The 21981-nt window shown below is 35.2% G+C and overlaps 2 protein-coding genes across 4 annotated transcripts; both read left to right on the top strand.

Annotated features, from left to right (window-relative positions):
* Positions 1-570: 570 nt before the first annotated feature.
* LOC110653641 (helicase protein MOM1) lies at positions 571-16232 on the top strand. Of its 3 annotated transcripts, XM_021809371.2 has the most exons (11): positions 571-1861; positions 1976-2171; positions 4161-4245; positions 5524-5614; positions 5750-6051; positions 8048-8152; positions 11236-13731; positions 14257-14847; positions 14938-15163; positions 15361-15726; positions 15826-16232. In XM_021809371.2, exons 1-11 carry the CDS (start codon positions 1342-1344, stop codon positions 16032-16034), a joined length of 5187 nt encoding a protein of 1728 aa, XP_021665063.2. In that variant the 5' UTR covers positions 571-1341; the 3' UTR covers positions 16035-16232. The 3 variants fall into 3 exon arrangements, with proteins under 3 accessions (XP_021665063.2, XP_021665062.2, XP_021665061.2); XM_021809370.2 differs by having other exon boundaries at positions 11236-13665; positions 15361-16232; XM_021809369.2 differs by having other exon boundaries at positions 15361-16232.
* Positions 16233-18278: 2046 nt separating this feature from the next.
* LOC110653640 (probable galacturonosyltransferase 12) lies at positions 18279-21732 on the top strand. Its single transcript, XM_021809368.2, has 6 exons — positions 18279-18894; positions 19739-19791; positions 19929-20084; positions 20180-20770; positions 20868-21170; positions 21287-21732. Exons 1-6 carry the CDS (start codon positions 18684-18686, stop codon positions 21569-21571), a joined length of 1599 nt encoding a protein of 532 aa, XP_021665060.2. The 5' UTR covers positions 18279-18683; the 3' UTR covers positions 21572-21732.
* The last annotated feature ends 249 nt before the right edge of the window (positions 21733-21981 follow it).

Raw genomic sequence — 21981 nt, 5'->3', positions numbered from 1 at the left:
CTTGAAGTGGTTTCATTTCAATCTATTTTCACAAATGGTTTTCTTTAATTCCCCTCAAAATTAAAGTGGGGACTCCTCACTCTTTCCCACTTCGGTGAGGGCTCGTTCAAGCGACCGCAAAATCCCTTGCGACACCATTCATAACTTTTAAAATTCTAGTATATTATCAAGTTTTTAGAGGGGATGTGTCTTCCATAAACTAAGTTAATAAAATAATTTTTTTATTTAATTTTTTATATTTATATAATTATAAATAAATATATTATTTAATTATTTATAAATTATAAATAATATAATAATTTAACTAATTTAACATAAGCATGCTGTACAACATAAACCCTGTTTGATATTAAATTTTAAAACTTAAAATTATTTTTTTAAATAAAAATATTATTTTAAATATTATTAAAAAAATATATTTTATTATTTTAATATTATTAATTAAATTTAATTTTTAATCATTTTTCAACACTCTTTCAATAATATATTTAAAAAAAATAATTTTCTTAGCCGTCACCGTCACTACGAAACAGGTTCTTAGACTACACTACCGAGAAATCATTCTATTTTACATTAGGGTTATAAAATATCGGCTCCATCGACGCGTCCGTTTCACCCTTCCAAACTCCTTCCCCTTCGCTCTCTCTCTGCCTTCTCTCGTCCTCTCCCTGGACTCATTTTAGCAGCTTCTCTGTCGAATTTGGTTATTACATAGCAATGGCAGCACAGTGCCTTACTGCCTGCCCTTGCTTTCTCAGATAGTCTCAAGCCCCAACTCATTCCCTCTCGAATAGTCACACACGCACCCTCACGCTGTGTCCTTTCCTGCCTACTGGTCTTCTCTCAGATTGGTGCGATTTTTTTCCTTTCTTTTTGTTTAGAGTTTTCATATGAATTGTTACTAGAGTTTTCATATGAAATGGTATTCTTCAATGCTCTGTGGGAAACACAGGCACACAGCCACTCGAGTGGCATTGTCGTTGAAGTCTCGACATTCATCTGAACATGAGGGAAAATTTTCTTAGGAAGTGTTCAATTTACTTATCTCTATCATGGTTTAACAATTTGGCTTCCTCAATTCCAGTTATTTCTCTTCGTTGCGTGCTGCATTTTGTGTGCTCTTTTTTTTGGTTACTGCGTGTGCTTGTTTTAATAAAGGTGTTTTACTCTAATATCATTTATGGGTGATTTTGAAATTTTATTCTAATGTAGAAAAATGATTGATGGTGTCATAGCTTGATATTTTTAGTTACTTTCATCTCTAGTTTAGTTGTCTTATTATTATTATTATTATTATTATTATTATTATTATTATTATTATTATTATTTAGAGTTTAGGAGATGGCGAATGATACTAGATCTAGTCGTAAAGTTAAGGACGATGAAAACAGTAATTTCAAAGGGGTTGCTGGCAAACCATCAACTAGTTCCGGTGCTGAAACACCGAATACATCTGGTCTGAGAAGGTCAGTCAGAGAAACACCATCAACAAAAAAAACAGGTCCAAGCCCTTCAAGTACTCCAAAGTCTGAGCGATTTGAGAAACGGACTCCAAAGCCTTCAGTTACGAGAGTTGAGAAGCAAAGTACACCAAGTCCTCTGCGAAGGTCTGATCGGGGTAAGAAGCAATCCTCTTCTAGTTCTGCTGGCTCAAAGAAGTCAAATAAAAGCTCAGGCTTATCAGCTATAAAGAAAAAGCTAAAAAAGGAGAAGAGTGTGAAACAGTTGACACTCCAAACTCAAGAAGTTAGAAAAATCAAGAAACAGGTTATCAATGATGTTCAGGTGGGAAAAAAGAGATTGGATGCTCGTGCTTATAGGGCATTGTTCAAGCAGAAACAAAAGAAAGTTAATGTGGCAGGTAAACTGAGTGTTTTTTTTTTTTTTTTTTTTCTCTTTTCTCGGGTCTTTTAATTTATTATCTATCCAGCTAACCGAGCTTTGGTAAATCATATGTTGAATAACGAGCCACCAGTTAGCGATGTTGGATTGGAGAGTGATTACAAGGACACACCTTTAAAAAGAAAAAGAAACACGGTTGACATGGATTCTGATGATGTTGCGATGACTTCAAGTAAAGATATTTTCCCCTTGGTCGCTGATGCAGTCATATCTTCTACAGTTGGAAACAATTTGGTGGAGACATGTGTTACATGTTTTAGGAAGCAAAGGTACTGACTTGCATAAGTTCATTGAGTAGTTTTTGTTCCTTTGGAAGATATTTTACTAAATGATTAGATAGATTAGTGCATTCTGTTGCTTTAAACTTGAAGAAGTTGTGAGATGTAGTCTCTTATGTCAGTTAGTCAACTTTATTTTTAGTGTTCTTCAATGACTAAGGGAAGTTTTGGGGCTCATGATATTCACATATGCATGCATATATGTCCTAAAAGTATGTTGATTTTGTATTGCCATTTTTGCATTTGGTAAGTATAGAATTTGTTTGATATTGCTGTTGAGAAAAGTGTCATCTTCAAATGTTGATTAGAGGCCATAACTCCAAAACAACAATTTCAAACATAGTTACTAGATTTGCCTATTCCCATGGGTTTCGTGCATAATTGCCAGTTTCGCTACAAGCCCCTGAGTTTGGCAACCTAATTTGTGCATCCCAATTCGTAGGATGTTTGTGTTCCAGTTCGTTAGGGAACACGATCTGAGTCACCAAAATGAGTGAACCCTAAATCAACAAAAATTACAGAGAAAGATGGCAAGGATATAAGGAGGATAAGAATAAAAAGAAGAAGGATGAGGAGGTGGAGCGGAGAAGAAGATGAAGCAGCAGCAAATCATAAAAATTATAGATAAAATGGCAAGATACAAGTAGGAGGAGAAGCCCAGAAGAAGAATAGAGCAACTGAAGAAGACAATGTCAAAACCAAGAAAAAGTAAAAATGTAAAGAGAGAAATGAACCGACCTTTCAATTTCCTATTTTAATTATTAAACTATAGTTGGCACGTTCTAGCAAAAAAGACTATATAAAACAATAACTACAGATGTAATTACTTATAATACCACTTTAATATTTATAATTAATAAGGATATGTACTTCTATTAGTTCTTTTATCACCATGGAATGTTTTAATTTTTATTTTACTTTTTTAAAAATAATCTGTTTTATAATTTTAATTTTTTTAAGAATGAAATTTATTATTAAATTTTATTTTTTTGTCTATTTTAATTGTTAAACTAACCTATTTAGCTATTGAACTTTAAGAATTATTAAAATTAAATTAAAAAAAAATATAAAGAGATTATAACTAATAAAAATTAAAAAAAAAATTAAAAAGATTATTAATTTTCACTCAACGAACCTAAGATATTATTTAAATGTACCACGTCTCAAAGAGGGAACTGATTAAACCTATCCCCAAAGTATCCAATATATTACTAAGGAGCGTATCATGTTTCCGTCCCCGTACTGTGACCCACTGCATACCGCGTTCCAGGTAACTTTCGTGACCTAGATTGCACGTTTTAATTCTTAGGACGTTTGCTTCCCAAATCATTTGGGAACACGATATGGGTTGCCAAATCAAGTGATCCCATCCACACGATATGGTTGAGGAGTTCACTTTCATTTGCTGATCAGCGTTTCTTCTAGTTGAGGAGTTCACTTTCAGCTAGCAGGGCTAGTTGTTTAGGCTGGATTTTGGGTTTACTAGAAATATAGAGCAGAAATACAGGAGAACAATTGGGGTTTTTATAGGGATGGGATTAATAAGTGAAATTAAACAAGAAAGAAAGAATTTGGGGCTGGTAACTGGTTGCAAAGTGCAACGCAAGTTAGGCAACTTTTCAGCTGAACTTAGGCATCACACCTAAGTTTGTGGTCTCATTAAATTGAGCAGGTAATCCGCATTTTTTTGGTTTATCATTGGAGTTCATTATGAGCTGTATTAATTCTCTGCAGATTGCGAACAATGGTTCACTTTCAGCACAGCTGAGCTGACATTTTAAGCGTTCTCTCTAGCTAATAAAGGCACTTAAATTGCAAATTGAAGCTGATTACAAACTAATCTTTGATTGTGCAGAATTCATAGTTGTAATAGCGCTTATGTATATGGAATATGGACCGCAAACACTTAAGTGTTCAGTAGTAATTTTATAATGAGTTGACATAATTTTTTTAAAATTTCTTTATTTCTATGCTTTGCAGGGTCAACCGTGATTCAAAACAGCATGACCTTTGTTCTTGCAACTCAAATTTAAACCAGGATATCAGTGGTGCCTCTTTTGCTGACGTTGGCTTTTACTCTCTCTCTCCCCTCCTCTTTTTCTTTCCCTATCTTTATTTACTTGTGCATTAATTTCGTAGATGGATTTGAAATCTGCTCCTTTTCTGATAGTAGAATGATATGGAATAAAAATTACAGTTTGCTAGTTTTATTTGAGACCATGAATGCCTAATCATTTTACTTTTGTTTCTGTTCTTGCAACAATTTCTTGTCATTTCAATTTTTGTTGTGAAACTTCGAACTATATTAGGATCTAATTCCTTTCTCACTGCTTTTCCTTTTTAAGATGGCCAGAAACTTTTAATTGCCTAGGCTATCCTACAACAGTTGTATTAATAAGCAACTTAAAACCTTCAATGAACTGGAATAACTTGAAATTTTAAAAATCTGCCCTTTTTCTGACAGGATATGTCTTGATTCCCAAACTTTTATAAGAAATATCAGAAAAAAGGTGTAAATAGAAGTTCCATCACAGTTATGCAGCCCATGTCCTTCTGTCTTCATTTCGGAGATTGCTTGTGTTTGATGCTCCTTGTTTCTAAAAATTATTGCCTTTTCACTTATTGGGGTCTGCTGGATCATGAGTAATGTGGTAGTTATATTCTGGGATTCAGACTGGTAACTGGTTGCAGCCAAGGGGATAGACAACATTGTGAGCAGAATGTGCATCCTCTTTAGTTTTGGAGTGAGTCAGGAACGGAGTATTAAACCTCTTGTAGGAGTGGGACATTTATTTGTAGAGTTCAAGCCAATGATTGTGAAGAGTTTTTTTGGCTTGTTTCTGTAATCTGTAATTCATTTGGGCTTCAGATCTCTCATTTCATTTTCTTTTTACTTTATTTTTGTGCTCTCTTATATATATTGTAGGTGTTATGCGCTCCACTTTCTTTCGGCCTTTTCTGGTAGTCCATTTAGAATTCAAGTTTATTTGAATATATGAGCAGTTTTCTAGTTCACATAGCATGTAATTAGTGATATTGAAAGGATCCATCATTTAGAAAAACATTGTATTTGAGAACTTATAAGTTTACATAAATATTTCCATGGTTTATTTTTCATGATTTACGTCTCTAGTTGGATCATTAGTATGGTAGAATCTCCCTCTTTCTCACACACTCATGCGAACATGCACAATACACACTTTCTATTTCTGATGCTATTTTTTAATACATATTAAGTTGTCTATGATCCTGTCTTGCACCATTATTTTGAGAACATGTAAATATTGTTCTATTTAGCCTGGACAAATCAATTATCTTGTTCTGATGTGTTGCATTAGGATAGAAGGGAAAAAAAGTGGCCAACAATGACGTTGATCCAATCTCCCTCAAACCCTCCATATTTGAAAGGGACAAAGCTGTTGGGGTCAATGAAGGTAATAGTGGTTTTAATCTCTTTCATACTTAAGATGGATTCTTGTTGCATTTGAATGCGGGAGGATAATTTATGTTAGTTTTTTCTTTTTGGGTTTCCTATATTAACTTTCTAAAAGTATCTTCTATTTCTTCAGGGAGTTTGGGAGCTCCATCACATAACATGTGTCAATCAATGTCCGGGTCAATTGTTAGAACTCCATCATGTAACATGCATCAATCAATGTCTGGGTCAATTGGTCATCTTGATACAATTCGTGCAAACCATGCTTCGAGCAACCCAAGTTTGGCTAATAAATTGTCAGAAGTATCAGCAATTAGCATGGCTATGTTGAATGAAAGAATTAATTTGCTTGATTCGCAACAGAGTTCGCAAAAGGATCTCCATCTTCTCTTGAAGCCAGAGATAGCAAAACTTTGCGAAATTCTACTACTCCCAGTATGTATTCATTTCTTTCCTGAGGGAGTTAATTTGTTATATATGTTGCTAAGCACTAGGGGCCAATAGTGATATTGATATGATCCCTTGGGCATGCTATCCAATTGGTACTTTTTCGTTTACTTGGTCTGGGAATTGGTAAAAGCATACTAAAGATTTTACTGTGAAGATCTTTGCATCTAATCAAGCTTCAATCCTCTAATGAGCTTTGTTGTTATTAATGGAATACCCAGCTTAGTAAGGTACTGGGGATTTTCAAGCCAAAAGCATTATCCTGGACTCAGTTAAATTATAGATCATTGTAGTTTAAAAGTAATGTTTGAAGTTGAATGTCATTACCACTAGAAGTTCCTTTAAATTTTATTGAAATGTTGTTCTTCAATGCCTGCTTCACCACAACAACAACAACCACACACCACCCCACCCGCCACAAAAAAAAAAAAAAAAAATGTTGCTGTTTTCTTTTTCAGCATTGAAACTGTGCTCAATATTTTGCCTTTTTGAGCGTTGTGATAATAGTAAGTACCACTTAGTGGTCCCTCATGCCCTTCATTGCTCCTAAACTCATTTTAATAAACATACTTTTGATTTAGTTGGACTCAATTGCATGGATTATTTCCTCTATTTAGGTTGGGCTTTCTATTAGGTCTAATAATTTCTAACCATTATTCTTTTGTCTCTTTTCCCCTTTTCCATGATTGTCTCGTACTTGAGTCTGCTTACTTTTACTACTTTCTTGTTATTTATTTATTTCTTTCCCTTTTTAATCTCCCGCTACTTGAACCTGCTTACTTGTTTATCTCTGCCATGCAAATATAGTGCACCATGAGATATTTAGTTCCTTGGCTTAAGTAAAAAAATAGGACTAGAGGTAAATACTTTGTGTAAGCCTATAGGATATGGGTAGCAATTCAACTCAACTCAACTCAACTAAGTCTTCATCCAAAAAATTTGGGGTCGGCTATATGGATTCTCTTTTTCCACTTTAAACGATTTTGGGTTAAATCCTCGGAAATGTGTAATGCTTCTAGGTCATGTTGTACTACTATCTTCCAAGTCAGTTTAGGTCTACCCCTTCTTTTTTTCTATCCTCTAACCTAATGCGCTCTACTTGTCTAACTGGAGCCTAGGATATAGGCAGCAATTTTACCTAATTATATGGATGCTTGACCCTAATGGCTAATGCGGCAACTAGGACCAATCTTGTTAAGTGGAGGTATATGGCTCATGGCATATACATGCTGGGCTTCACACACCCATACGCACACATATGCATGCACACATTTAAATGATAGTTAGAAAAAGTTTTCCCCTCATTTTAATTTTATAAAATTTCATAAATATAGTAAATAATTGGATTATTTTACTTATTTTCTTTTTTTATAGCCTTTGTTATTGAAGTTAAATATTTTAAAAGTTTAAAGTTTTTATCCAGTTTACATATATTGTTCATCCTTTGCCTGTTCTCTAATCAGTTATGTCCAAAGTCCTAGCATATTAAAGTTTGCATAGATTGTTGTATTATACTTGAATATGAATATATTATTTTTTTTATTTTTTTAAAGTAGTTACATATGCTAATCTGCTCCATCTGGCCTAACCTGATTTTGTCTCAGATCCTAACCCAACCCCTGTACCCAATGTAGGGTGTGTGTGGATGATGGCTAGCAATCTGTTGCCATCCCTATAAACCCATTATAATAAAGAATTCCTGTTTTGCTAGAAATGGCAGATTTTAAGTTTTACATCTATATATTGGAATAATTGCTGGTGCTGGATTTTTATTGTTGAACAGTCAAAGACTGTCAATCCTGGAGCTAGAATTTGCTTATGTTCTCTCTGTTATACTGGAATCTAATATCTATAACATGATCTGCAGATGTTCATTATCTTGTTTGAAGTAACTGTTGATGTTGATCCCAAGAATATTCATTGTTGACTTGAGCATTTTTATTAGTCTTTGTTTCATAATGTGTTTGCCTTTCTTTCATTGCAGGAAGATGTCAAGGCTATGGCTCAAAGTTTCCTTGAATATGTAATGAATAATCATCATGTTAGCAGAGAACCAGAAACCATTCTGCAGGCATTTCAGATATCCCTGGTTAGAATTTTTCTTTTGTCTATATGCTGTATGATCATTTGTTTTCTTCTGATAGAATCTTTCAACGTTATCATCAATCACTTCTATGTTTTCATTAAGAATAAAAATTTGCACAGATGTTCTAGCAAAACAGGCAAAAATTCTCAAATTGTACTACCTGGCTGTATTCGTTTGGAAATTGTTTATGCTTACTTGATTAAGTGTGAAGTAGACATGGGCCTGGTCTGGGTTTGGACCGACACCAGTCAAACTGGATTTGACCAGATTTGTCTTGAACCAGGCTGGACTGATTTTGACTGGTTCAGTCCGGTTCTGGATCAAAATTGGATTTTTAAAAAGACTTTGACCTTTTTATTTGATCAAAACCATTTGGTCCAGGTCCTCAACCCTTAGGACAGGAACCGGACTGTTCCCGGGCTTAATGTGCACTGTGAAGTTTGGGAAGATCATGGTTTTGTTAACTTGTTAAGGATTTTTTTTTCTTTTTTTTTTTTTACCAAAACATTAGTACTGTTAACTGTTTCTTGGTTAACCCTTTTTTTTTTTTTTACCAAGCCAGTTTTTCTGTTTTTTTAGTGAGTAATTCAATTCAAAATATTTAATTTAAATTTAAATATAACCAATAAAACTTTAATAATGGCAATTTTTGTGTAAAAATTGCATTTTCTAAAATCCACTCTGATTATGTAATCATATGTGTTGTCATTATGATTGATATATTATTATTTTTAAAATTAATTATATAACGTATTAAAAGGTTGAATAACAATTTTATAAAGATCCGTGGTTAAAAAATAAAATGTATTAGAAGAATATTTATTTTATACAAATATTTACAAAAAAATAAATTATAAAATATATATATTTATATCACTTTGGTTTAGTTCCGTTAATTGTCAGGATTGTAAATTAAAAATCCAACTTAGTTTGTCAATTTGGTTGATTGGTTTTAATTTGAATTTTTGGATTTTTTTTCTCAGGATATGGGGCTTTTTTTTAACAATGTCCTTTTTGCTTCTGTGGTCAATTTCATGATTTGGTTCTTCTATTTTACGGACGATTTTTGAAACTGATATCATTTAGATGATGTTTCCTTTTAAATAAAACAGGATATGATCTTTTTATTTTTTTTACCATGTCTGGGATTAAGGCTGAGTTGTTGTTGTTGATGTTGGCTTGTTGAAAATGCTCCCCACAGTTTGGGTCGTGGAGTTCTATTCTGTCTAGTTGATTAGGGAGATTTGAGTTGCTTTTGAATATAATTGATGTGTAAAATAACCAAGCTTGCACTTTGTTTGCATTTTACTTTGAATCACTTTTTTTTGGGATTCTTTTCGTTGTTACCAAGTTGTTTTAAGCAAATTTATGGACGTAGTTTCAGAATTTGAGAGGTGCGCCCTGAGCATTCTGTCCTCGCTTGATGACAGTCATGTGTTTTAAAGGCCTATTGTGCTTATGCCTTTTTTGTAATGCACCTTTTAGCGTCCTTATGAATTGAACAAGATGATTTAAGTGGGTGTAGAAAAAAGGATAATCCCTTTGAAAGTTGTAAGATTCATGCATTTGAATTCTGGCCTGATTTAGAAAATTAGCCAATTGTAGCCCTTTTTAAAAAAAAAAAAAAATGATTTGGAATTCTTGCTCCTAAGCAGCCCTTTGGCCACAACTATAACTAATAATTAACTTTCATGCGACAAATTGGCAGTTTGTACAAATGGGAAAGGCCTTATGTATCAAAGTCTGGCTTTTGTGTGCTTTTCATCAAATTGTATTCTATGCTTTTAATTTTGTCCATCTTGACAAGTTACTTTGTTCTAGTTGTATACAGTGAGCCTTTATTTATTTACTCGGGATATTTTTTTTTTTTTTTTTTTTTTTGGGGGGGGGGGGTGAAAATTGGTGATGTGGTGTGGTGGTCTGCTTTGGACAGTGAATTAAAATTGTTCACTTTAATGACACAGGACTCTGCTAAACCCTAATAGCCACGATATGAACCTCAACACATTTTAAGCAATTTTATAAGGAAACTTCTGCAAAATGCCACCATTTGATAACTCAAGTGGGATCCATTCATTCCAAGTCATCTCGTTTCCACCTTGTTATCACAACAACAATTATAGGCACCTCAGACCTGTAGGATACAATTGAGACAAAATTAGGAACTTATAAACCAAATTGATGAAGCTAAAAGCATGGGGATGTAATAGAAAAAGCATGCAAATTTTAGGATTTATCTGATCATTAGCCTAGCAGGTAAAAGTGTTGGACTGTAGCTTCTCATAGAAGTGTTGTCCAGCCCATTGGCAGATGTAGTTCATAACTCAATTAACCCTTTTTTTTTTTTTCAAAATTCTTCTTTATATATATATATATATATATATATATACATACATACTTATTGACCCCTCATAAATTTAATTATTGAACCCTTCTTTTGATAAAATTTAAAATTAATTGAGACTAAAATGTGCATTTAAAAGTTTATGTACTTTTAAAATTTTACTATAATTTTTCAATAATAAACTTTATCAAGACAAAAATAGTATAATTGTATGGGATAAATTGATAAATGACTTTTAGTTACTTATATAGAGAAACATGTATTTGATAACATCAATAATAATGTAGTTTTTTTAATAGTTTTGAAGGTATTAGATTTCGTTGAGTCCAATTATAAAATATTAATATTATATTTTAATATTTAATAATATTTTATTATTTATTTTTATATGTTGATGCCAGGAAAAAAATTTTCTAGATCCGCCACTGGTCCAACCTCTCTATTGCTTTACTTTTCTTTGTCATTTTGTTTTTCCTGAAATTTTGTTTAGGATAAGTCAATTATAATGTTCTTTTGACCATCAATATGTGTGTCTCTTTCTCTCCATTGTGACTGCTTTCCGCTTTTAGGTGCTTCTGCATCCATGGTTGTGTGCTGCCATGCATCTATTTTTGTGTGAGTAAATGCATGCTTACTCAGCATATCTAGTTTTGACCTTGCACGTATTCTGGGAATGTGGGCGTGCACATTCAGATGCTATTGGTTAACATTTCTCTCTACTGCTGTGCTTTTCAAATTTCAGTGTTGGACTGCAGCTTCTCTACTAAAGCACAAACTTGATCACAAAGGATCACTTGCGCTTGCACAACACCATTTGAATTTCTACTGCAAGAAAGAAGAAGCAGATTCTGTGTATTCGATATTGCGGTGTTTGAAGAAAATGTTTTTATACCATACAGGGAATTTTAATCTAGACTGCGCTGCAAAAATTTCTGAATCATTAATTAATCTTCCTAACAAGGATTGTTCACATGCAAGATCTTCACATCCAGCACCATCTAGTGCAAAAAAGGTGAAAGTAGGGTTTGAGGACCTGGGGCATGGTCAAGAATTTTTGGATGATCGGGTACTTTCCCATCTTGGATTGGCGCGGCAAGATTTTTCAAAAAGTATCAAAGATGTTAAGAAGAAATGTGATAAACAGTTGAGAAAGCTCTTACTGAAGCAAAAGAAAGAAAAGGAGGAACATGAAAGAAAGTACAAGGAAGAGAAGGCACAACTTGAGAATAATAAAAAAACAGATGCAGCTGTTGTTCGTTTACATAGTAATAGTTCAATGAGAACAGATAAACTTAAGTTGCTGGACATTGAATATGAAAAGAAATTTGAAGAATTTGAGCGCCGGATGGAGATATGCCATAAAAATCTTGAGGCAATTCACCTGGTTGCAAGGAATGAGTTGGAAGAGGGAAAAGTTTGTTGGGTGGATGGAGTGAAATCCTGGGCAAAGATGGAATTAATAAATAAGCTACCTTCAAATGAAACTGGACATAATCAAGAAAATGCTGTCTTCTTGAATTCTCATTTGAAAGAAAAGAATGTTGAAGGAAATCAGAGCATGCAAGATGGGGTGGTTCTCCTGGAAGTTCCTGAAACTGTTAGTTCAAATGATGAGGATATAGTCCCTGGGGAGTTGTATTCAAATGAACAGATTCCTGATCATGTTAAATCAGACATGCTTGATGGAGAGACTCCATTGAGAACTTCCAGGGTTCTAAGCTTGAGGGATGGATCAGAAAATGTCGACTCTGTAAATGCACCTTCATCTGAAGAACAAATGCAAACTTTTAATGGAGCTACATTAAAGGTGTCTGCTCGAAACCTTCCGATTGAAGTGCGTGAGAATGTCAATTCTAGTGGGAGCCTGGAGAACATGGGAGCGCCTGAAATTGCTTCTAGTGAAGCCATTGATGATGGCAACATTATTCTTAGAGAGAAAGATGAAGTTCATGATGTGACCTTTGATAATGCTGCTGGAGTTGATCAGCAGGATGGAGTGGTTGGTATTGTTAATCAAGATCCATACTCTAATGCAACTGCTGGGGACCTGAAAAATGGGAACGTTTCATTAGGACTGCCAGAAAGTGGTTCCAATAAAGTAGTGGGTGATAAGACTGCTAAGCAAAAGGAGGGGAAGGTTCTGGTTGATAATACTATTGGCAATAAAAATTCTGATTTTTCTGATAAAATGGCTGGAGTAGGCCAACAGAATGGGGAGGCTTCATCAGGAGTGCCTGATCAGCAGGATGGAGTGGTTTCTGTTGTTAATCAAGATCCATGCTCTAATACAACTGCTGGGGAAAGGAAAAATGGAAAAGTTTCATCCGGACTGCCAGAAAGTTTTTCCAATAAAGTAGTGGGTGATAAAACTGCTAAGCAAAAGGATGGGAAGGTTCTGGTGGATAATACTATTGGCAATGAAAATTCTGATTTTTCTGATAAAATGGCTGGAGTAGGCCAACAGAATGTGGAGGCTTCATCAGTAGTGCCTGATCAGCAGGATGGAGTGGATTATATTGTTAATCAAGATCCATACTCTAATACAACTGCTGGGAACTGGAAAAATGGAAAGGTTTCATCAGGACTGCTTGAAAGTGTTTCCAATAAAGTAGTGGGTGATAAAACTGCTAAGCAAAAGGATGGGAAGGTTCTGGTGGATAATACTATTGGCAATGAAAATTCTGATTTTTCTAATAAAATGGCTGGAGTAGGTCCATCAGGTGGGCCTGAAACTTCTCAAGGTGAGGCAGTTGTGGATGGTGAAACTGGTAAGCAGCAGGATGGAAAGGTTCAAGCTAATGAGACTGTTGATAATCAAGACTCTCAATCACTGGATAGAACTGCTGGAGTCAACCAGCAGGATCTGGAACTTCCATCAGGAGTAGTTGAAAATGCATCTGGTCAAGTTGTGGAGGGTGCAAGTACTGGTATGGGGAATGATGGGGCTTATTGCATGGCCTCATCCTCCAGTACCAGCGTACACCTGCAGGATGGAGTGATTTCATCGCAAGTGTTAGAAAATGTTCCTAAAGAAGTAGTGGACGGTGGTAGCAGTGGTAGAGAGGTCAATGGAGTTCCTGATGTGGCCTCCTTTAATGATACTAGAGTTGTTCAGCAGGATAGAGTGATTCCTATAATTAATGAAGTCAATCATCCCCAAGAACTGTATCTGGTAAGTTCACCTGCTATCCAGCCAGAACCTGCCTTGGCTCAAGATGTTCCAGTGCCATTAAATCAGGTTTATAATTCATCTGCTATGTTATTTTATTTTAGTCTTGTTGGTATCCATACATCACAGTTATAATATTATGCTTTTTCTGCAGACCTTATATCTAGACTATCTAGTTTTTCTGGTCATGAATGATGGAATTGGAATTATTTGATATGTCTATTATGCATTTGGATTGTCTTCTGGGATTCTGAAGGATGTGTCCATTTTTATTTTTGACTTTGTCACTAAACATTTTTTTTGATAACCAATACACCAATTTGCTTCTGTCAATAATGAATAATAGAATAGATCTTTAAGTTCAGATTTAAATAAAAGGACATAAATATATTTATGTATCTCATTATTCATTAATGAGTTTGGCAAATCTTGCCTATTGTACGCAAATAAAAATTGAATGGTGCAATAGGTTGAAATAGTTATTAGTGCAATGCACTTTTTTTTTTTTTTAGTTCAGGGGAAATTTAAATATTTATTTGGGTTTTCTGCTGGAAAATATTATGACTCTTCACTTAGAAATCCTCGCATGTTTAGGCACTTCAAGAAGAATCTCCTATTCCAACTGTATCTGCTAGATTGCAAGATGGAATTGCATCAGGAAGTGGAAATAATAATTCGCTGCAGCAAGTTGAGACTTCAGTTCCCCATACAGATGATGTTTTAGTTTCTAATCAATCTAATAGCAACACATCAGTTGTAGAGCATGTGCAGGAAGTGCCGTTGTTGCCATCCACAGATTCTGCTTGTAGTCTTGATGCCATGGATTTTCCTTCAGCTAGTGGGATTGAACATCAGCCTGGTCGGGAAGATCATATAACTGGGAACATGGCTGATTCTTCAATGCAAATAGTGGTGGACCCGGTGGAATATTCAAACGAAGTTGTTTCACATCCTGTAACGCATCTTGCACATCATCTGCCCAGTGAAATTCCTCTTGGTAGATCAGGGATGCATGCTTCAGACACAAGGACTGTACCCATTTCTTCAGGAGTTAATAATCGTACTGCACAAACCATACCCCCTTTCCAAGTGCCCCCTCTGCCTTTGTATCATGATCCTCTTCAAATTGAACTGGAGAGATTACGCAAAGAAACAGACCAAATCATCAATACTCATGAGGACACGGTTAGTTTCCTGTGTACTTATTAATTCCTTCTATGCTAACAAAAGCCTAGATGTTGTCTCTTGGATTAAACTGTATTTTTAATTTTGCAGAAGCTGCGGCTGAAGTCTGATTGTGAAAAGGAGATAGAGGAAGTTGTTGCTCAAATTCGTAGAAAGTATGAGATTAAACTTCAGGAGACGGAATCTGAATTCATCCTTAAGAAAAAAGAACTTGACACATATCACAACAAAGTTCTTATGAACAAGATCTTGGCTGAGGCATTCAAATCTAAATGCATGGATGCTAAACCATCTAGTGCAGCTAGTAAGCAGCAAGGTGCGTTAATATTTGTGATAAAATTAACAAAAATATGAATAGAAATCATAGAACCTACTTATTTAACAACTCATTGATACTGATGAATTAGTTTGGGAACCTTACTCAGTTCTAGATGTATAAACCTTGCATGTTTTTAATACTCTTGAGTACTGGTCTTATTACTATCTAGCTCTTGATCATTTCTTCCTTGGCAGAGGTGGCCTCAACTTTCATGCAGCAGCTGATCCAGCCATCATCACAGCCAACTGCACAGTGGAGTGCCATTGTCACTGGTCTGTCTTCAGCTTTTCCACCTGCAGGTAGCCCACAGATTGCTGCCTCCAGCTCACGTGGTGCAGCTCCATCTCTGCAGGGTGTCCATCATTCATCAGAACTTTTCTTAGGTGCCCTATCAAGGCCACCTCTAATTAGCTCTATATCCCCTGGTACTGGCAATCTCCAAATTGGCGGTGAAATTCGAGCTCCTGCCCCACACCTACAACCTTGCAGACCTTCAGCGTCCACAGTTGCAACAAATCTTTCCTCTCTTTCAGTTGGGATGCCTAGTCAACAGATGCCCAGTAATACCCTTACAACCTCTGCTGCACCCCCCCAGCTTCCATTGCGATCACAGTTGTCTGTAAATGCTCATAATTTTACCCATCTTCCTGAAACTGCAGGAACTTTGCCAGCTCTTTCAAGCTCATCTCTATCTGCATTCGAGTTTCTGATGAATGTACATAATCAAACGGATACAAATTCATGTTCACCCTATGGTTTGATACTACAAAGGGATTTGGGTTCTAACTCAGACCTTTGGCTGCCAAATAATACAAGGACAAATGTGGCATGTCCAACTGAGGTTGTTTGTCTATCAGATGATGATTGACATTTGGTGATGTGTTCCATATCTTTGATTTTGTATTGATCATGAGATCGTCTGAGCTTCAGTTTCTGGAGCGCATTTTTTGAGGTCTGCACTTACATGCTTTTAGGGAGTGTTCCCTGGATGTGCTAACCTGTGCTGAATTAACAGTTGTATATGGTTGAATGTTTCCGTTATTAATATCAAGTTCATTTTTCTTGATGTAGTTTTATTTACATGTAATGTTCATTTTTTTCTGCTTTAAATGTCAGTAGTATTAAAAAATAACTGAAGTTACATGGGAAGAGAAGCATTAGTTAATTATGTCGAGCCGCTCATCTGATCCAGTTAGCTTCCATTTCAGTTGAGTCAGAACAACTGAAACAGAGTGATATCTCTCGAAATACATGGAGAAACAAAAAAAAAAAAAAAAAAAAAATGCATACTGCTATTACAGCACAATACCGACAATCGCATCACAGTTGAAAGAAAACGAAAAGAAAGGCCCTCTTTAACAAATTGGCAGAGGCGTGCCTCCCAGGCCTTGATCCTCACTTCTCTTCTCTCTCAAACTTGTACAGCGGATAAGACCTGCACTACTTGATTCTGTTTGGATTTGCAGGATTTACATTCTCAAAAGCTCCTCTTTCATCCTCATCATTTTTTGGCAAGACAGACTTCAACACCAATCTTGGTGAGGATGATTGAAGCATTTATGTTGCTCATATAATTATTGTTGGAGAATGCATGGTCCGCACTTCCCTCAGCTTCTGCTTAGAGGGTGAGTTGGACTACACGGCTCATCACTGTATGCAAACACATAAACCACCCTGAGCCAATCTTTCTTGCAGAATCTTTTGCTGGTGTTATCCATTGACACACTCTCCATGCAAGGCTTTGTTATGGATTATCATTTACTGGGTTAATCTCCCTTCAATGGACTTGGTTGATGATTGTGGGCCTAACCTAACCGCCGTGTGGTGAAGTAGGATGCTTCTCACACCTGAACTTCCATCAAAAATGAGTTCCATAATGGCTACAGCCTCCCTCAATCTTGTCCAGGATGATGATGATGATGCGGTTCAAAATTTTTATGTGTCAAATGATCGTTTTCCTTGCATAAGTTCAGCAAAAATAGCAGACAAAACTTCTGATGGCTAAAACAAAGTATTATAGATGCCAAGCCAATCAAAAATAAATAATTTTATAATAGTCTCTACAAAATTAAATCATAATTAATAAAGAATAAGAGTTTTCATTCTCACCAATTTGACTAATTCTATGGAATTCTAGCAATATTATGTTTGTTTGAAGAGCACAAGTTAGTGTATCACAATCATAATTCATTATGTAAATTTAAACGGGAAAAAAAAATCAATCTTATTGATCACTTTGAAAATGATGATGATGATGTGGTCAAGACACGTTATGAAAACCTAATAATTAACCACAATTTTCTTTATTTTGTGTTTGGTATGTGTAGATTGAAGTTTTATATATTAATACAAATATAAGAAGTGATCGATTAAGAATAAAAAGAGATATATTTTCCATTAATTAAGAAAATAATCACCGTTAACAAGATAAAAGGTATGGACAATTTATGTTCATTTGAGATCAGAGGACTGTCAAAGACCCTATCCATTCAATCTAATGTGTAAACATCCCTAAAAAGCCAAAATTTTGGATTCATATAAAAGCGATTTAATTTATTATTATGTCTTTTCCATAAATCCTTTAATTTCAATTTTTAATTAATTAAATTTCATACAATATATATTTTCACAATATTACCTAACAAAAGTATTAAAAAGATTACATTTAATCGATAAATATTGAATGCGGTGATAAAACTCAGTGCACTTTTAAGAGAAGAATTCAGGTTTGATCATTAAAGAAGCCATTATTGAAAATCGCAATTACGAACAAGGCATTACATGACAAAAGTTATCTATATATCATGTATTCTCTCGAGAACTGATTTGTTATAGAAGGAGGAGTAGATAGTTTTCTGTGTTTGCACTCCAAAGACGAAAAGAAAAAGTCCTAAACCAACCCCCAAATGAAGTGAGAAGAAGAGTCATTTTCCATTTAGAAGCCCTGTACTATCAATCTCTACAAAATTCCTTGTATGCCACTATACATATATATATATATATATATATATATATATGAAAACTTCATGTGTAGGCAAAGCTAAGTTACACCAAACTAAAAATACTACTACTTCTGTCAATTTTCTTTTATTTTTTTGCAGGCTCTTCTTCTCTTCTTTGCCTCAACTTCCCTCGTCCAATGCTAAGCCAAAGCCCAAACCCTAAGCTAGTCTTGCTAGATAACCATAGCCCTCTTCTAAGTCCCATGTCTCTTTCTCCTTAACAACTCTCTTCTCCCCTCTGCTATATTAAACACCAAAAAATATTTTGAATACACAAAAAATCTAGCGCATTTGCGAAGCAAGTTTAGGTAACTGATAGCTACCTTAAACTCCAATCATTTCCTTCCTTTTACAGCATATCTCTAATTGGGTTCTTGCAATTCTACTCACTTCTTCTTTGAGTGATTGCCTCACGAAATAACCAACCAAAGCTTCCTTACCCTGAAGAAAGAAACTAAACTAATCTAGGGAGTTAGCTGGCTTGGGGTGGTTCTGGTTCTGCTTTCTGAAATACAATGCAGCTTCAAATATCTCCAAGTCTGAGGCATGTAACGCTGCTTCCAGGGAAAGGAGTTAGAGAATTTATCAAAGTGAAGGTCGGAGGTAAAAGGGTTTCTTATCGAATGCTGTTTTATTCTCTTCTCTTCTTCACTTTTCTTTTTCGCTTCGTCTTCGTCTTGTCCACTGTCGACACCATTGATGGAGAATCCAAGTGCTCTACTCTTGGTAAGCTTGTACATTTCATTTCTTTTATCTCCCTAGTCATTCGCAACTTCATTTCTAGCATTTCATGTTTTGATTTAAGATTTTTAATTAATTACAATAATTTAGGGGAGATTAAGGTTATATTATCACTAGGGTTAGGGTTAAACACATTGTCCAATGATGCATTATTCCTATGAATCTAATTACTTTTAATTTTATCATGGAAGATCTGTGTATACGTTGTGCCTCGAAAAGACCGTTCGCCAATCTAATAAAATATAGTTGTTAATTTATCATTGGTATTATGTTCAAATCAACATTATAATATAATTGATAGGGTCCAGCTGGATTTTGCCAAAATTTAACCAATGATCGGTGGACAAGTGGCTAAAAAAAGGATGTGGGATTTACGTAATTAGGGTGTGATTAGGTTGCTTAATTAGTGTCCAAAGTACAGACGTTTTAGTTCCAACCATAATTAGCCAATTACCACGTGAAAAGGTTACTTTTAAAACATTTTTCTTCACTGGAGTAGTGATAGATGGATGGGTGCATCACCAGTCTTTGGAGTCTGCCAACTAACTTTGATTTATCCACCACAACAACATATATTATATTTAATTAATATACTTGTAAAATTAAATTAGGGGACTAGATTCTCTCACCTAACTACTATAATATTATTAATATGATGCCAATAAGCTTTAATTTATTGGGTCGTCCTCAAAATTATGAGATATTAAAATTTAAATTCAATTAAAATTAATTATAATAGAATATATTACTAATATTAACATGGCATTTATTTATTGCATAATTTAATTATTATAATTGCTAATCTAGTCTTAATATGTTCAAATGGTAGGCTGCTTGGGGAACAGTCTAGGACCAAGGATACTAGGAAGAAGGCTTGACTCAGTAATCTTCAAACCTCCCACCTTAATTTTGCTTTTAAATATTTTGTGATAAAAAAAATATATATATATTTTTTTTGTGAAGTAATTTATTACTAATTAATTGGGTTAATGATCCTTTTCTCTGCAATTAAATTAAAGGTCCCAGAAGTGATATACCAAGTACTAAAAGAACCCCTTGGCCAAGATGCTTTAAAAGGAAGAAATGATATTCCCCAAACGATGGAGGAGTTTATGGCGGAAGTCAAGGACAGCAAATTAGATGCCAAAGATTTTGCCCTCAAGCTCAGGGAAATGGTATCACTTTCTTCTCTTTTTAATTTACTTCTTTTTTATATGTGAAAGAGATGGTGACCACAGTGTAGGAAAAAAAATATATGTGATGTTTCCAGGTCACTCTGCTTGAACAAAGGACTAGAACAGCCAAAATCCAAGAATATTTATATCGGCATGTAGCATCAAGCAGCATACCAAAACAGCTGCACTGCCTTGCTCTTAGGCTGGCCAATGAGCACTCCACCAATGCAGCCGCCCGCCTTCAGCTCCCAACGCCCGAACTTGTCCCTGCCCTTGTCGACAACTCTTACTTCCACTTTGTACTCGCCTCAGACAACGTTCTTGCCGCCTCTGTTGTCGCAACTTCGCTTGTTCAAAATGCATTACGGCCCCAAAAATTTGTACTGCACATAATAACCGATAGGAAAACTTATTCACCTATGCAAGCCTGGTTCTCCTTGCACCCTTTATCGCCTGCAATAATTGAGGTGAAGGCATTACATCATTTCGACTGGTTTACAAAGGGTAAAGTCCCAGTTCTTGAAGCAATGGAGAAAGATCAAAGGGTAAGGTCACAGTTCAGAGGAGGTTCTTCAGCAATTGTTGCAAATAATACTGAAAAACCTGTTGTTATCGCTGCTAAGCTACAAGCACTTAGTCCTAAGTACAATTCAGTGATGAATCACATCCGAATTAATCTTCCGGAGGTATAAATTAAACTAATCAAGCAAAAGTATGATCAGATTTTTTTTTTTTTTTTAAATTAGTATATTGAATGATAATTTTGGTCTGAAATGTTTGCAGTTGTTCCCAAGTCTAAACAAGGTGGTGTTTCTTGACGATGATATAGTAGTGCAAACTGATCTTTCGCCTCTTTGGGACGTTGACATGAATGGAAAGGTCAATGGGGCTGTAGAAACCTGCACAGGAGAAGATAAATTCGTCATGTCGAAGCGGTTCAAGAGCTATTTGAACTTCTCTCATCCTTTGATTGCTAATAATTTTGATCCCAATGAGTGTGCCTGGGCATATGGTATGAACATTTTCGATTTAGAAGCTTGGAGGAAGACCAACATAAGCCTCACATACCATTACTGGCTTGAAGAGGTAATCTATTTAATTTTACCTTTAAGCTTTTCAAGATTTGCTCATTGAATTTCTTAATTCTTCAACTGCCAATTTGCTGCTAATATTGCAATTTTGTTCTGGTATTGTGCAAACAGAACTTGAAATCAGACCTCAGCTTGTGGCAGCTAGGAACATTACCGCCAGGGCTAATAGCATTCCATGGTCATGTCCACGTTATCGATCCTTTCTGGCATATGCTGGGTCTAGGATACCAAGATAATACAAGTGTAGGTGATGCTGAGAGTGCTGGTGTCATCCATTTCAATGGCAGAGCAAAGCCATGGCTAGATATAGCATTCCCCGAGCTCCGGCCATTGTGGGCTAAGTACATCAACTTCTCTGATAAGTTCATCAAGGGCTGTCATATTAGGGCATCTTAACATGAATTTTGAGAGGTGACCACATTAATGATAAAAATATGTCTATATATGAGGGGGGAAAGCAAAAAAGAGAAAGGAGAGGAGAGTTCTTCACAAATTCAAAGGCCTTGTTAACAGAATGTAAAAATATAACACAAACTCTGGCATTTGTTTTTTCGTTCTCTTTTATTCTTTTGGAACTCTTCCTTATGGTTCAAGTCTGACCACCTACTGTTCTTTGCCTTTTTAAAATAATAATAATAATAATAATAAATGAGCATAAAAAGTAGTTTTTCCACAATTAGCTATTCATAATCATATGAAAACTTGAAGTGTTAGAGCTTACGATTTATTTATTTATAAGTTCTGGAATTAACGAAACAATGCCATGTACCACAGAGCTAGATTAAGATATATTAAGTTTTCCATCT

This window comes from Hevea brasiliensis, chromosome 15 (genome assembly GCF_030052815.1).
Source record: "Hevea brasiliensis isolate MT/VB/25A 57/8 chromosome 15, ASM3005281v1, whole genome shotgun sequence".
Lineage (NCBI taxonomy): Eukaryota > Viridiplantae > Streptophyta > Magnoliopsida > Malpighiales > Euphorbiaceae > Hevea > Hevea brasiliensis.
This window is presented reverse-complemented; position numbering and strand designations above follow the sequence as displayed.

Coding starts and splice junctions, on each gene's coding strand:
- LOC110653641 (XM_021809369.2), top strand. CDS start 1,342: ATGGCGAATGATACTAGATCTAGTCGTAAAGTTAAGGACGATGAAAAC. Junction 6,052..8,047: donor GCGAAATTCTACTACTCCCA/GTATGTATTCAT, acceptor CTTTCATTGCAG/GAAGATGTCAAGGCTATGGC. Junction 15,164..15,360: donor TGCAGCTAGTAAGCAGCAAG/GTGCGTTAATAT, acceptor CTTCCTTGGCAG/AGGTGGCCTCAACTTTCATG.
- LOC110653640 (XM_021809368.2), top strand. CDS start 18,684: ATGCAGCTTCAAATATCTCCAAGTCTGAGGCATGTAACGCTGCTTCCA. Junction 20,085..20,179: donor CCCTCAAGCTCAGGGAAATG/GTATCACTTTCT, acceptor TGATGTTTCCAG/GTCACTCTGCTTGAACAAAG. Junction 21,171..21,286: donor ACCATTACTGGCTTGAAGAG/GTAATCTATTTA, acceptor TTGTGCAAACAG/AACTTGAAATCAGACCTCAG.